Genomic DNA, 16,087 nt, shown 5'->3' with positions numbered 1-16,087 from the left:
CGAGGGTGTGGATTTTCAGGAGGTTTTTGCGCCGGTGAGTCGTCACACTACCTTGCGCACCTTTTTGTCCATGGTAGCTGGCGCAGACATGGAATTGCACCAATTAGATGTGAAAACAGCGTTCTTGAATGGCGATTTGGAGGAGGAAATTTATGTCAAACAACCCCCCGGTTTTGAAGAGGGAGGCCCGGGGATAGTTTGTCTTCTCCATAAGGCCTTGTATGGCCTTCGTCAAGCGTCGCGTGCATGGTATGACACGTTATGTGAAGAATTAGTGTCGATGGGCTTTGTCGCGTCGAGTGCGGACCCTAGTTTATTTGTTCGCCGTAAACAAGGCGAGGTTGTGTATCTTTTGGTTTATGTAGACGACGTTTTGATTGCGTCTTGGAGCGAGAGAGCCGTTTCAGAAGTAAAGGCGGCTATCATGCGGCGGTTTGAGTGCCGCGACTTAGGAGAGGCAAGTTTATTTTTGGGTCTTACCCTTAAGCGCGATCGAGCGAACAGGGTAATTACCGTTTCTCAAGGGCGTATGGTTAAGGACATTGTGGGTCTTTATGGCATGGTTAATGCACGGCCGAAGTCTGTACCTATGAGTCCTGGAACCGTCTTACCTAATGCTGCAGTGGAAGATCGGCTGGATCGAGAGCGTTTCCCGTATAGCCAGTTAATTGGCAGTTTGTTGTACGTGTCTGGATGTACTCGTCCCGACATTGCACAAGCCGTGGGAATTTTGGCGCGTCACATGTCGAATCCTAGCAGGTCGGACTGGAAAGCGGCGAAGGAGGTAGTACGCTATTTGGCAGGAACGTCCGATTACGGATTAGTCCTAGGTGGTGAACGAGCAGATGAGAGGTTGGTTGGGTATAGTGATGCTGACTATGCGGGTTGTGCTGACTCGCGGCGGTCAACGTCTGGTTACGTCTTTACTCTTCATGGTGGTACAGTTAGTTGGGCTAGTAAACTTCAGCGGAGCGTGGCTGCGTCCACTATGGAGGCTGAGTATATGGCTGTTTCGGAAGCTGCTAAGGAGGCCTTATGGTTGCGACAACTACTTGGCGATCTCGGCTACGACCTCAAGCCAACGCAGATCAATTGCGATAGTCAGAGCGCAATTCGGTTGGCGAGCAATCCGGTTGTTTCGAAGCAATCGAAGCACATCTCTGTGCGTTATCATTTTGTACGGGAGCAGGTAGCGCTCGGTACGCTTGTGATGGTAGATTGCAGGTCGGAAGATATGGTAGCTGATTGTCTAACTAAGCCTTTACCAACTGAGAAGTTTGTGAAGCATCGTATGGCGATGAACGTGTGCAAGTCCTGAGCGCGTGGGAGTGTTGGGAAGTGTCCTTAGGTACACTCAGGCTTGACACTTCGGTAGTTTGATTAGTTGCCGTTATCCCAATACGACATCGAATCAGGATTGGCTACGGTATGCTTATATACTGCTTGCGTATCCATTCTCTCTCTCTCCTTGTGTAACGATATGAGCGAGTGATGTGTTCACTGAAGGACTCTTATCTCTAACACAGTGCTAGCCCAGCGGCGCTAGCCAGCATCAATAAATAGAGTTAAGGCCCAGCCAGGGCCTGCTTGCCTGCACACACAAAGGGAAACGTAGAACGACAAATAAATAATTATGGCACGACTCGCAGCGCACATGCATGCCATTATGAATGAAATGTGTTAAGGTGAATCCTAAAGGGTCATCAGTGCATGAAGCAGGGTGCATGGAGGCATCGAATTTGCCGGTGCACCGGTAGTGAGCATGCTCAGGCTAGTTGCAGTAGTTGGTACACAGTATGGCACCTTGAAGAACTACTAATACGAGCGAAACGCTTCACCAGCATCTCGAGAGGCCTTTTCAGCAGCCAGCTGCTACACTACAGGCTCAGCTTGCTCCACCGTGCTCAGCGCCCTATTGGGTCCCCAAACCAAAGAACATAATAACCTACTCATCCTACGCATCCTGCCAACTTCCTAAACTCAAGAAATTAGTACCCCGAATTTAGCACAGAGTTCACCAGTGCACGCTCAGCATGCTCAGTGAGTGGGCCATGCCCCTAGCCAACCACGCTGTAACACGCTGTCCAACTACGGCCCAGTGCTGCTGCTTCTGAAAGGCGCTACCCTGTCTTGCGCTGACCCAATTGCGCTCCCAGACCCCCCCAAGCGCTGGCTGAGACTACCAGCAGCACCGATGGACATATGGACCGGGGTGCACTGGTCACCGACGGACTGCCAGCTGCTTGGACGCAGGACGAAGTGATCCAGAAACTGCAACTGCGTCTACGGCAGCTTATGGACATGAGGGTCGCGTCCGAAGATTGCACCGTTGAGGCACACCCGAACGTCGCTGCACGCAGCAGCAAGCGGACAACCCAGCGGGTTCGCATCACGACAACCCCAGCGGCATATCATGCCCTGTACACATTACGGAAGCAGCTGGGCCTGGATGCGGAGGAAGGGGTGGACGAGTCGTTCCCGGCCGTGCGGGTGACACTGGCGCTTACAGCACTTGGCGAAACACGCAAAAAGGGCAACAGGACGTGTTTCGGCACTTGGTAGTAAGAGAGCCCCTTCATGGCGAGGTACCCACCTTATGGCGCTCACCGAGCCAGACAGTGGCGTCTGGGCGAAGGTAGACGTTCGCAAAATGGCCACAGAGCTGAGGCAGACGGCTAACTAGGGAGCACGGGGGGGGGGGAGGTAATAGCATCCGCTTCCTTATTTGGAACGTCCATGCCTTCTCGGCAGGCAAGCTCTACCAGATTACGGCCATTCGTGGGTTCCTTAACCATGATGTAATCGTCCTTGAAGGCGCCCGTTAATCGGAAGCGCGCAAAGGAACAACGAGTATTACAGGGCTATAGCCATTTCGCATGCACTAGGGCACCGCGCACAGGCTCTCGAAGGTCAGGCGGGGTCTCAGTGTTTGTGCGTTATGAGCTGGCCCCCTGTGTGAGAGAAGTGGGCCTAACGAATGCACCTGTTGGGTTGGAAATTGTCTGGTTGCGGTTCCCTAGCGTTCTCCCAGGGGGTCGGGCGCTTCTACTTGGGGCTGGTTACTGCTCGCCCCAGGGGTCCAGCGTTTATAGCAGCACGGATGGGAGTGGCCTGGCATATAGTGAGGTCACTTTCGCTTTCGCTGCTTTTAAAAGCATTACTGGCAAGCTAGATAGACTGCAGTGCGTGGGCGATGAGGTGCTTATCACAGGTGATTTTAATGCCCGTGCGGCAGCTATTCTAGACTTGCCCGAAGTAAATGGAGTAGGGGCACACTCCCTTGGCGGCGTTCCCCGTAAAAGTAGAGATAACGGAGTTAATCGTTTTGGCCTCCGGTTGGCACAAATGTGTCTTGACACAGGCCTAGCCATTGTCAATGGGCGTGCACCTGTTGATGTGCCCGACCTCAACTGAACTAAGGGTCACAGTTCAATTGATCTGTGCCTTGCATCTTATGGGCTCTTCGAGCAGATAGACACCCTTAAAGTCCTCAGATCTTACTTATGGGGTGAATCCAATGTGCTGAGTGATCATCACCCGCTTATCCTTCGGCTGCATGCCTATTGAGGCCAGGGGTCGGAAGCCTCACCTGGCACGTGAACACATCCCTATTTTTGATATTTCACGCAAAGGCCGCTTCACTGACCTTTTTCGTGACCCAGATGGCATTATTACAGCGACCATCAACTCGCTCAAGGAGAAGCTTGGCGAAGGGGCCCCTTGTGATGAAAGCATGAATGACTTGCGCACCCTAATCGGGACGTATGCTAGGGAGACGTCCGGCGTTGCACGGGGGAAGGTGAATTATGTGAAGCGTGACTGGTGGAATGAGGACTGTGCAGCTGCGTGGAATGATATGATGAGTTTCCGTATGGAGATCAGGGACCCCGTCTCGGGCAAGCTGCCGGCCATACATAGGGCTACCTGGAAGGCCAAGCACCGTGCCTTTAAGAAGGCCAGAAAGGCCGCTATTCAGGAGATTGAATTGGAAAATATTCGGAGGAGGATTAAGGACGCCCGGTCTAACCCACGCGGCTTGTGGACATGGCTGCGTGGGGGAAAACCGCCTCCTTGCGGGATCTCAGATATTAATGGCTTTACCGAGCATTTTTCCAAGGTGCTTAAAGGTGCGGGAGACGCGAGCAACACTGCAATGAAGGTATCCAGTTTAAATGGCAGGATTCCTGCCGCAGGACGAGGACCGGGTGATGCACCGGTGGAATTAGCTGCGTGGCTCAACAAGGACTTTACGGAGGCCGAAATTGTTCGTGGTCTCAAGGCTATGCGCAACAATAAGTCCCCGGGCCTGGAGGGAACCCCGGCCGAGTATTATAGGTACGCTATCAGGGAGAGTTAGGGTTTTAGGGTTTTTGGGTTTTGGGGTTTAAGGGTTGGTGTCGAGATAAGATAATTACCATCCCCAAGCTGTGTATGATGTTGTTACAGGGTGGTACCGTATCGCTATGGCCGATTGGTGACACCGGATTGGTGAAAATCACCAATCCAGTAGCAAAGGATAATCCGGGCTGGGATTGAGCGGCGGCCATCACCAATCCCTGTACGTTTTGGATCCAGGTCGGGTGCCGGACCGCCGTTTAAGGGTCACTTTGCTGCGCGCGCGCGATGCTGTATGCGACGGCGTGCATCTAGAAACGTTTACATGCGACTGCAGATTGGTTGATGTGGGCCTGGGGCGCCTCGGAGGGCCCACAGTGAACGGGGGGCAGTCCGGTTGGCGGCTTTCACCAATTCGGTGGCAATGGGAAAAAGTGGACGGGGTAACACCAAACCGTATCACCAATTCCGGTGTTGGAAAGATTAATTCTAGAAATCTTATTTTAGGCGTAGCCGAAAATGTGGTTTGAAGAGGGGCGTCAGAGCGGCGTCGTACGGTGCAGTTAGTTGGTTGTTATTTTGAACTGCTATTTGATCGGTGGTGTTTCGTCTTGTCGAATTATCTTCCGGGCGATCTCGGATTCGGCTGCTGGTTGATACGAGCTCTCTTTACCAAAACAGCTGCTAGCTGCCGCTGTTATTGTCCGTTGGTCAGCGGTGGGGATTTGACGACCTTTCTTCTGGCAGTTTCGCTTATAACAATATAGAGACAATCTCTGTATTGTGGTGCAGCCCTGAGAGGAGCTCCCAGACATTACCGGAGCCTTGGCCCTACATCTGTCGCCGGGTGACAGAGTCGGCTGCGGGCAGTGCTCCGGGCTCGCAGCCGCCTTGCTTTATGAGTGCAAACGACCATGACAACAATTGCGCATTTTGTATTGTTTATACAAAGGACAGCTGACTACACTGAGAATGTGGTCATTCGCTTTGCGCGCGTTCGTTGAGGCCGTCCTGGCTAGCGTACCAGTTTCTTGCGGTAGGGCCGGGGGACCTGTGCGGACTGCATCACCGGGGAGTGGCTCCTCATAGCAGAGCTCCAGTCCGTGCTGACGTTAGCAGTCTGCCGCGACGGTATTCAGTCATCCAGTATTGAACGGACCTGGTTTTCATTAGACAGGTAAGGCAGGACAGCGAGCATGGCATGCTGGTGTTGGGGAGGCATGCCGCTGTCATTGATCATTCCTGCTGCTATTGTTGCTTGTTTCTACCCAGGGAGGTCTCGTGTAGGCTAACGCATCCGATACCTCGTATCCGCGCTTATTAAGTACGCAGGGCGTTTCATGACCTTAGGGCATCTATCTGTGCGCTCTCGCCGCACGCGGCAAGTGATTCGAGAGATTTTATTGGTATGCTTTGCGCACCTGTTGGGTATAACGTCACAGCGTTGTGAGAGTGCGGCATTATGTATTGCGAGCGAAAAGGTGATTCTACCTGGATGGACAGTGAGAGGTCGGAGCCTGGCGGACATAGACGCGTGATACGTGTTAGGACCAAACGGACGAACCTAATTTTGCTTGAGCACTGTGGCACCTATCCCGGGCAAATACCAGGATATTTACAATGCCTAGCTTGGGTTGTGACCTTGCCGTGACAGCTAGGCAACGCATATGGGCCACGCCCATAGGCTGCGGAATGTGGCAACCTAGAATGTGGCATCGAGTTGTTTGGGTGGTTGGTGGATTGCATGAGGAGCGTGTGTGATTAGGGCTGAGGGAATGTGCTTTTGTGGTTCTCTTGATGCGCAGCCGTTGTTGCAAATGTTGGCAGTGCGAAACCGTGATTCCAGGTTGCAGTAAATGGTAGCGTCGGGCTGACGGGTATGTTGTCTACTGGGGTTGCAAGGGCGGCTTGTGGGAAGGTCCGACGTTGGCTCAGGCTACCTCGGCGTATGGATAGGCCGCGTCCAAGTAGCTGCGGGTTAGAGCTGCCCTCCCCGTCAGGCGATAGACAGGGTGTGCACCGCGATATCGGCCCCCTCCTCGGGGATAAGGAGGCGTCTTGCTGACGTTTAGCCCAGTTGGAGGGCCCCCAAACGCTGCGGGTTAGAGCTGCCCTCCCCGTCAGGCGATAGACGGGGCGTGCACCGCGATATCGGCCCCCTCCTCGGGGATAAGGAGGCGTCTTGCTGACGTTTAGCCCAGTTGGAGGGCCCCCACACACTGCGGGTTAGAGCTGCCCTCCCCGTTGGGCGATAGATGGGGCACACACTGCGATATCGGCCCCCTCCTCGGGGATAAGGAGGTTGGCAGCTGATTGTTCCTGGGGTGCTTGGTTCGTTTTCCCCCCCCCCTGTCCCGTTCGATGAGTGTAGGTGCAGGCCCCGCGCCTCTGCAGCAACTTGAGATGGTCTCCGACGCAGTGGCTGCAGAGGCCGCTGCAGCAGCGGTAGCACAGGCGTCAGCCTTAGTGGCGGCGGCCATGATCCCTGAACCGCTCCATCCGGCCCCGGGGCGCCCTTGGTTCGGGCAGGCGGGCAGCAAGCTCGTCACCGAGGCATGGCTGCGGTATGGAGTGGATACGCCAGCGTCCCGCAACGTGGCCGTCTGGACATTCCACACGGAGCCTAACCCGTCCCACCACCTCCGTAACTATCCCTCTATCCTCCCGCACCTCGCCGACATGAGCCAGCACTTCGATGACCTCCTGGCTGATGACCTCCTGGCTTCCGGCGTCACCGAGCAATATGACCCCAGCGTGCATGGCTTCGAGACCGACTTCGCGGCCGTCGTCAACCCCCTGCACGTCGTCCTCAAGCCAGATGGCTCCATCCGTCCCATAACCGACCCCTCTCAGTCTGGGGTCAATGAGTGCATGACCAAGCTCCCCTGTCCGCTCCCCAATCTCGCCACACTTCAAGAACAGCTGCCAGCCAATGGCTTTCTGGGGAAGCGCGACCTGGCGAGCGGGTTCCACCACGTCAAGCTGGCACCAGAGGCGCGCCGATTCATGGCCTTCCGGCACCCCTCCACCGGCGCGCTGCAGCGATGGGTCTCCCTTCCCTTCGGCGCCAGTCAAAGCCCAGCGATCTTCGTGGAGCTTACCACCGCCGCTGCCAGCATTTTCCAGCAGGAGTGCGACTGCCGGGGCCTGCAGGTGCACATCTTCGTCTACGTAGATGACTTCATGATCATGGGTCACTCGCACGCGGACATCCAGGGCGCCTTTCAGGTCCTCGACGACATCGGCACTGAGTTGGGCCTTGAGTGGAAGGCCAGCAAGGACCGGGGGCGCGACGCCCCCTTGCAGCAGCTGGAGTTCCTGGGCATGCTTTTCGACACCATCCGCATGGAGATGCGTATGGCCCCCAACAAGCAGCAGCGATATGCCAGTGAAGTCACCGCCATCCTAGAGGCGGCCGCCACAGGGCCCGTCCACCGAGGAGACCTTCAGACACTCGCCAGCCGCCTCACGTTTGTGGTGCGAGCATGCAGATGGGGCTACACTTTCCTGCAGGGCATCTACGACGCTCTCAGCACCCTGCAATACCCCCCGCCGTCATCAGTCGCCCTTCCTGAGGGGGCTCTTGACGACCTTCACTTCTGGCAGGACGTCCTCTGCCGGACGCCTCCGTCTGGGACGGTGTCAAGCGCTGTCTTTTGGCCAATCTGGACTTGGTGAGGGGGGATTTCTTGGGGGAAGAGGGCGCCACCATCTTCACAGATGTGAGTGGCGCGGGCTTCGGGGCGGCCTGGGACCAGGCCAAGGTGCAAGGCCACTGGTCCGAAGGGGAGCGACGACTGCACATCGGCTGGCTGGAGCTCTCAGCGGTCCTGTGGGTGCTGCAGTCCTGGGCGCCACGGTTGGCGGGGCGCCGGGTGCTGGTCCGGTGCGACAACACCCAGGCGGTAGCGGCCATCAACCATGGTTCCACACGCATCCCAGACGGACGGGCCATCAGCCGACAGCTGGCACTGTTGGTGGTGCGGCACCAGTTCGAAGTGCGGGTGGAGCATATCGCCGGGGAGCTTAACGTCAGGGTGGACCGGCTCAGCCGCAATCTGGAGTTGGCCCGCAGCCAGAATCTGCGCCTCAAACCTCGCATGTTCCGCTCCCTGGTCGGGTTTGGGCCATATGCTCCCTCGGTGGACTGTTGCTGCGACGTGCTAGGTATCAACGCACAGCCGGGCTGCTCCACCTTCTTCAGCCCGGATAAGTTGGTGCTGGGTCAGGCGGCAACCCTCGCTGGCAAAGTCCTGTGGGCCTTCCCACCCAAGGATTTGGTCGGGGAGGTGCTGCTCGAGATCATGGCAGCTGCGAGGCTCGACCAGAGCACACAGGCGACTGTCATCGTGCCAAACTGGCCAGAGTGCTCATGGTTTCGGTGCTTCATCGTGGGCACCGGGCAAGGGGCAACCCTGTATGTGGTATCGGCTGTCCTGCCCAAGGGCCGACAGCGCTGCCTTTTCCCATGGGGGGCCGAGGCCACGCCCAGCGAGTACGACTTGATTGTGCTCAGGCTCAATTATATTGCCCCGCATCCCCCCTTGGCCAGTGCCGGCAGGCGGTCTCCAGGAGGAGGGAAGCTGCTCCGTCTGCAGGCGTTGCTGCGGAGCTGGGGATCTGTGCTGTGAGGCCTGCCCCTGCTCGGCTCATCATCGGTGCCTTGGAATCGCCCCAGGCGCCTACCCCGGTGGGTGGTACCGCTGCACCACTTGCTTGCGGCGGCGGGTATCGGATCAGTGGCCCAGGGGAGTGTTACGGAGGAACTAGCACGGCTAGCCGTGGCGTTATATGGCAGCGTGGTCGCAGACAGCTCTTCAGTCATGTACGAGTTGGGGCGGCGGGGCTTTGTACACTTCTGTGTGGAGGTCGCAGGGGTGCCGGAGGCGGACACCCTGCCCCGCCAGTGTGGGTCTGACCTCAATCGGGGCCTGGTGTGTCTGTTCATAGTGCATGTAGTTGGCCGGTACGCGGCCTCCACCGTCACTGGCACACTGAGCGCCCTGGCGGACTGGCAGCGGTTCATGGGGGTCTCGCCAGAGGCATATATCAGCCGTGACCCGCTGGTCAAGCGAACCCTGGGCCAAGCGTTGCGGAGGACTGCTGCGGGGCCGGAGTCGGCACCGTCCATGGCAAAGGCACCCCTGCCCCTGGGAGTGTTGAGGCTGCTCGTGGCGTGGCTACGGTGCAGGGCAAATGCGGAGCTGCGGAGGGCGACGGAGTTCACCCAGGACGCCTGCTGGCTGGTTTTGGGGTTTTTTGGGATGCTCTGGAGGAGCGAGTTGGCGGCCCTGACAGTGGGCTGCATTGAGGAGTTGCCGGGAGGGGGTGTGGGGCTGCAGATCGTACATAGCAAGACGGACCAGAAGGGAGCGGGGACGTTGGTGTGCCTGGCAGCAATCACCCAGAGCGGCATCCCCATCGCTCGCATAGTACAGCGGCACCTGGAGTGTGTGCGGACGGCCGAGGATCACTCCCCGCTCTTCGTACGGGGAATCACTGGGCCGGGCAATCAGGGCACGGCGTGGCGGCGCGGGGATTTCACTAGTAGGCTGCATGTGTTGCTGGGTGAGTTGCAGGGGTACAAGCCAGAGTTGAGGCTAGATCTCGCTAGGATATCGGCCCACAGCTTGCGCAAGGGGGGGGCCACTGCGGCTGCCAATGCTGGGGTGGGTCTGGAGGAGATTAAGGCGCACAGGTGGTGGAGGTCTGATGCGGTGCTGGTCTACATCCGCCGGTCCGTTGCTGTGAGGCGGACAGTGGTGGAGCGAATGTGACGCGACTGGGTGAGGGGGGATGTTTCGCTGGGTTAGGTGTGGGGCCAAAGTAACCCAAGCGAGGCCGTCGGCTGCCTGCTGGTTACCAATGCGGAAGAGCACGGTAGCCCGGAAGGGCTGCACGAAGTAGCATGCGGGCTCTGGCAGGCAGGCTGGGCGTCTCTTCTCCCCAACCATATGTCCACGTCCCCGGTGCCTTGTTCGTATTAGTTGTACTGTAACGAACGCGTTTTGGGTTTCTCGTCCCGGTTCTTGGTCTGGCTAGCTGCTCAGCCCGGATTCAAAGCGTTTTTTACTTTCACCAATCCAGAAATCACCAATCGGCCATAGCGATACGGTATAGCTTCACCGGCAGCCCCCTTTCCCGAGGCAGTTCCCTGCTCTCCCCTGCGAGAGAGGCACCCTAGTCCATTCACCCCATCCAACTTCAGACTGCATTCGTTGGAGTCACCACCAGCATTCAATCTAATCTAGCGGATTAACCGCCAGCAATTGAGTCCCTTATCAGCTCGCAGAATGGTATCATCACGTCCTACACCGTCCTCATGACGGGGGGCCACCTCCCATTACAACACCCCTCACACACCCGAAAGGTCGGCAGGCGGATTTGGACCTGAGCTGCTGGGAGCAGAAGTCTGGCCTTAACTTCTGCCAGCAACCAGCCATATGTATGTCTCTGTAATATACTGTTCTACTGGTGTTTTCTTATAGAGCGCAAGATTGGGGACCTGACTTCATAAATGTGAGTTTTGAGGGCGCTATGACTAATCCCATGGTCCAGGAGCAGCTTGCGTACACGCGATCTGTAGTTGGGGCGAGGAGCCCGACTATGACCTCCCTATATCGTGAACTGTCGCAAAGGCCGCTTCGGTTCCATTAGACCAATCTTGTACTTAGGTTTTGGATCTCCGTGGTTAAGAGGCCGGGAACGCTGTGTCATCGGGCATTTGTCGCTGTCCTGGAATCGGCACTCGTTGGCATTACTGAGTGCTGGACAAGCAAGTTACTAGCCTTTCTTACTAGCGTAGGAGCGGAACCCCCCACTAATACGCGCGGTGATGATCTCATAGTGCATTACGCCACCCTGCCAGTCGAGAGCATTCTTAAACTATTTGCGAAGCGGCTTGATGCACGGTGGGAGTGTCCGAATACCTTAGGTGACCCCCCGTTTTCCCCATAGGGATCACCGGAGCCAAGGCTTGTCGCTATATGAACCGAATTAGAGCGGCCCCGCCGCGTCTCGATTGGTTAGAGCACACTAAAGTGACCATGCCCCGGCGACTACATCAAGTGCTCATGCGTTTCCGGTTAGGTTGTTGGGAGTTAGAGGTTAATAGGCCTAATGGGCGTGAGTGCACCACGTGTACCTGCAGGCTTTGTGACTGTGGAGCGGTTGAAGATGGATTGGACGTTTTTGATGAATGCCCCGCTTACAAGAGCATACGGGCTAAGTACGATGGTGACCTAGTCTTTGAGGGGTGCAGCATGCGCACCATTATGACTGAGGCGCCACCCGTGGCATTGCCCAGGTACCTCTCGGAAATCTGGGAGGCCAGGCACGTCGCGCTGAGGCGCTTCACCCTGAAGTGAACGAGGGAGGATGATGATGGCCTCCCGTGTACCCGCATCAATACTAGTATAACATCCATGCCCCCCCCCGGCTTTTACGGACACACCCGCACTTGCTGGGTCGCTGGATTGCTGGTCGTCTAAAGTGCTCATCGTTTTGCGTTGGTTGGGTCATGAGTGGCCGGCGTGTGACTCCGTCTCTCAGAAGGTAGATGTGTACTCGTCTCAGTTGATTCGAGTGGGTGAGGTTCTGGAGAGGTTATCTGCGTTCCTTTTAAGTGACTGGGATCAGTTCAGCCAAGGGGGTGATCCGCGTGTCGCACGTCAGCGACGAGGGCAGCATCTAGAGTATGTACCACTGTTCCCCTTCCTGTGCCGCCCGCTTCACCGCCGACAACGAAGGGCCAAGTACGGTGTGAAGTACGGGTAATTTACCGGTTCCCATAAACGCTGGAATTATAATTCGCTGAATAATCAATGGGTGGGTGGGTGGGCTAATCGAAAGCAAGATATTCAAATGATTTGCACAAGCTGTTGTGTAATGCTCGGGTTCGCGCTTTCAGCCACGGCTATGACGATCTCGCCAAGCTGGGACCCAAGGGTCTGCCATGCGCCGCCTTTGTGCATGGGCCATCTTTAACCTTTGCAGCACCTACAACCTGCTGATTCAAAAGAATCCTTAGAATGTGGTGACATATTGCGGGAGTTCTTGGGAGATTTGCCGGTCAACGGTTATCGCTCACTTATCACCAGATTCTCATCCGGCAGGGTCATGCTGAGCCGGATGCTGTGGCCCTTAAGTAGAACAAATTGTTGGCGCCTAGTCGCTATTTGCAATGGACTGCCGCCAACACCCCGGTCCTCATTCCCGTCGTGACCCTGCTGCGCGACTTAAAGGGTGTTCTGCCTGCCGTGAAGCCGTTGCATGCACGGCCATGAGTGCGGGATTATCCGCGGATTCCGGATAGGTTATCCGTGCGTGATCCCTACCCATCTGGATTTCTTTCGGGGCTTTCCCCGCCCTCAACCTGGTGCCGCTTGCCGAGTTGCTGCAAGCTGCCAGATGTAGATTGCGAAGGTAGACACAGGAACCTCCAGGAAATTTGCTTGCCTGGAGATCTAGAGAAAGTCTACCAATGCCGTTGCCTGCCCTTTCAGCACCCCCTCTCTGTATCTCCCACCTGTTCTAGCTGCAACCATCCCGTGACCACTATCTCTTCCGAATGGGCCTCGCCCGATAGCGATCACGAGGGAAGCTAGGCGCACCGCGACTGGGGGGGGGGAATGACAATTCCTCTCCGGGTGGGAGAAGCGGCGCGCCTACACACCGACTGTCTCCGAACGATGGCAAGATTGGGCCTGATCCTGGCCAAATAAACGCCTCAAATCTCTATCAAGCACCTTAAGTCTCTGTAATAAAAACATACCTTCCACACTTCCTCTCCCACCAAAAGCAACCTTCGTCTCACTTTGGACCCGTACAACCTTAGCAACCACCTTCACCGTATCCAGTACTTCTGAAAATGCCATAACTGAAGCCTAAGCGCTCGTCCACCGTACACAGCCAAGGTAGCTGGGCGCACGTCAGCGACGAGTGCAGCATCTAGAGTATGTACCACTGTTCCCCTTCCTGTGCCGCCCGCTTCACCGCCCCAGCCACCCGCGCCCTGCGCGCATTCTCCTCTCTTTCTCATTCCTACCGCCTCACTCTTGTTTCCCCCCCCCCCCCGCCCCAACCACCCGGCGTGGAGCCGCCTGAAGTGACTGTGGGCGGTCCCACGAACGTGTAATATAGATGGGTCAAGGGGAAATCGCACACACAAACACCGTTAGGCATTATTGCCGTCTTAGTGCCGACATACACATCTTCCCCCCAAGGGGGGGGCATAATCCAACATAGACTGGAGTCAAGCGGAACGTCTTCTCCTGGCGTGTGCCCGGCGTCATAAGAGCAGATCAACCATGATCAACAAAGATCCCTCATAGCTCATCATGTCCGTGCCAGGCAGTCCATTCCAGGCTAACCTAGGACACTTCGAGCTGGGAACCCCACGCAGGGTGGTGTCCTTCAGAGTTAGGTCTGACTGCCGATCATGAACTACCCAGAGACTCTTCCCTTCCTCCCTATACCGAAGCTAGCAAACCTGATCGGTTAATTCAAGAGGCACGTCAGCGACACCAACCAGTTGCGTATGGTTGCCAAATTCCGTCTTTGTTGTTGGCCTTTGGAGGTCAACAAAGGGCACCATAGGCCGAGAGAGTGCCGTACGTGTCAGGTCTGTACGTCGGGTAAGGTTGAGGATGAATATCATGTGCTTATGGAGTGTGAGGCGTATACTGAGTTGCGTAATAGGTTTCTGATTAACGTTGAAGATACTGATATGCGCAAGGTATTTCTTAATACCAATCCGAGGAAAATCGCTACTTTCCTTACTGAGGTTTTTGATGAGCGTCAACAGCGTGCTCTGGAGCCTCACGGCTCGTGAGGGCACCCGCCGCGTCGGCGGCGGAAAGACTGTAACCACAATACAATACAATACAATACTTGCGTGCGGAACTTGTAACTGTAACTTGTAACTGTATGCTCAGCTCGTTCTTTTCTCTTCTCTGTGGTTAGTCTCGGTCTGCTCGATATGACGTGATGCCTCCCCCGAGCAGCAACACCCCGGTGTTAGAGGAGCCCGATACAATGTAGAGCACGATTGAAACAGGCTGAGCATGCTCACTACCGGTGCACAGGTTGCATGCGCAGCTCATTCGCTCATTTCTTCCGTGCTCCTTGGTTAGCATCGATCAGCAATAGACCGGGTAGCGCCTTTCATAAGCAGGTCATCACGGTTACAATGAAAACCAGGGATCTTCGCCAGGTAGTTATCGGCCGATTACCTTGTTAGGTACGGACTATAGGAACTTGGCAAAAAATGCTAATGGTTTGGTCCAACCATGGGATGGGTGGGTCACGCGCGGGCAATCCGGCTTTCTGCCGGAGCGGCTACTAGGCGCGAAGATTTTTGCAAGGCGCGCCAATATTGGCCATGTGGCCAGGACGCGCCTGTCGTGTCTTATGGATTTCTAGACATTGCCTCCAGCCACGGACCCCACTAGCTCAAAGACATCATTCCACCTACGAAAGGCACAAAGGGATTAGGAATAGAATTTTTGGAGGCTTGTAAATTTTGCAAACAAAGTAACTTACGACTAAGCACCTTGATGCTAGGGCCTTCGATCTGTGTTTAGGGCCTCCGAGTGTTCTACAATCTACAATACCGTACTGCTATTGTACATTCCTGATATTACAATTCAGGGTGGCAATGAAAATGGGGCTGGAGTTTTTACGTGACATTGCCATTTCGGGACAGCCACGAGCAGATTTTGCAGTTGTGTTATCACAATTCGGGACGGTATCGAAAGTTGGTAGTCCAAAAATAGACGAATCGGAAGATTAACTTGGTCTGCTTGAGCAGCCTAGAAGTAGGGTGTAATCGTTTCATGGCTTTTCATGGCAAAATGAATATCAGGAATGTACAATAGCAGTACGGTAGCCGAAAGCCTGCTATAGTTCCATAGTCCCAAACGCTGGGGCCCTACTAATTTAGGTTTTCCTAACCCTACCAAAATGGAAGCATGCTAAAGAATGTTCCTGAGAACGCTAAGAATGCTAAGAACGGCTTGAGAATGCTGGTGCTGCTGAGAATGATCTTATGCCAGTCTCAAGCATTCTTATGACGGTTTTACGAAAGAATGGCTTTGAGAATGCAACAGTGCGGAAAACTTAGCAGAAACACGCACAAGCTTAAGTTACAGTGGTTTGCCCCTTCCATATATAGTTCAAGCAGGAAACAGAGAGTCAGTCCTGTATTCTGAAATAAGTTCATAGTGCTGAAATCATCCACAAGACCGACCATGAGGGCCCCTACTGCTCTGGACCCGCGGGTAAGGCCCTTCGAAAACTAGTACTGGCTGGCACCAGAAAGTCGCCCCAGTATACAAGCGAAGCAGACATGCCCCAACAATCAACTATCCAACGAAGGATTTAGTCAGTCAACATATGGAACGGGCCCCAAGCAATTTCTGTCGATTTGCATAGTAATGTGCCACTCCCATTACCTATTACTTCACAATACGTCCCTGTGCACAACATTCATTCGGTTATCCATCAGCCATACCATCAGCTGTACCTCCATTGAGAAGCCCTGCCCAGGCCACGGTCCGACCATTCGAGGGCCTGGGCGACCATGCCCACCAGTCCCCACGATTTGCCCTCCACTCCACCAATGTGTTACTAACGATTGCCCCTCAAGAGCAAGCCACAAGGGATTCAGAGGTCTTGCAGCGCTAATATTAATGTGCTGCTACCGTGACCTCGCCCATGGGGTCTGCGGCTGCAGGGCCTCCCAGCCAGCCAC

General features: G+C 55.4%; 1 protein-coding gene across 1 annotated transcript; it reads left to right on the top strand.

Annotated features, from left to right (window-relative positions):
* Nucleotides 1-1,670: 1,670 nt before the first annotated feature.
* On the top strand, nt 1,671-12,941 carry VOLCADRAFT_92357 (uncharacterized protein; the record flags this gene model as incomplete). The annotated part of the gene is made up of 9 exons (XM_002951771.1): nt 1,671-1,753; nt 2,157-2,484; nt 3,076-3,211; nt 3,663-4,127; nt 6,707-7,089; nt 7,711-8,009; nt 9,014-9,520; nt 11,486-11,641; nt 12,872-12,941. 9 exons carry the CDS (start codon nt 1,671-1,673, stop codon nt 12,939-12,941), a joined length of 2,427 nt encoding a protein of 808 aa, XP_002951817.1.
* Nucleotides 12,942-16,087: the final 3,146 nt, after the last annotated feature.

This window comes from Volvox carteri (assembly GCF_000143455.1).
Source record: "Volvox carteri f. nagariensis unplaced genomic scaffold VOLCAscaffold_25, whole genome shotgun sequence".
NCBI lineage: Eukaryota > Viridiplantae > Chlorophyta > Chlorophyceae > Chlamydomonadales > Volvocaceae > Volvox > Volvox carteri.
This window is presented reverse-complemented; position numbering and strand designations above follow the sequence as displayed.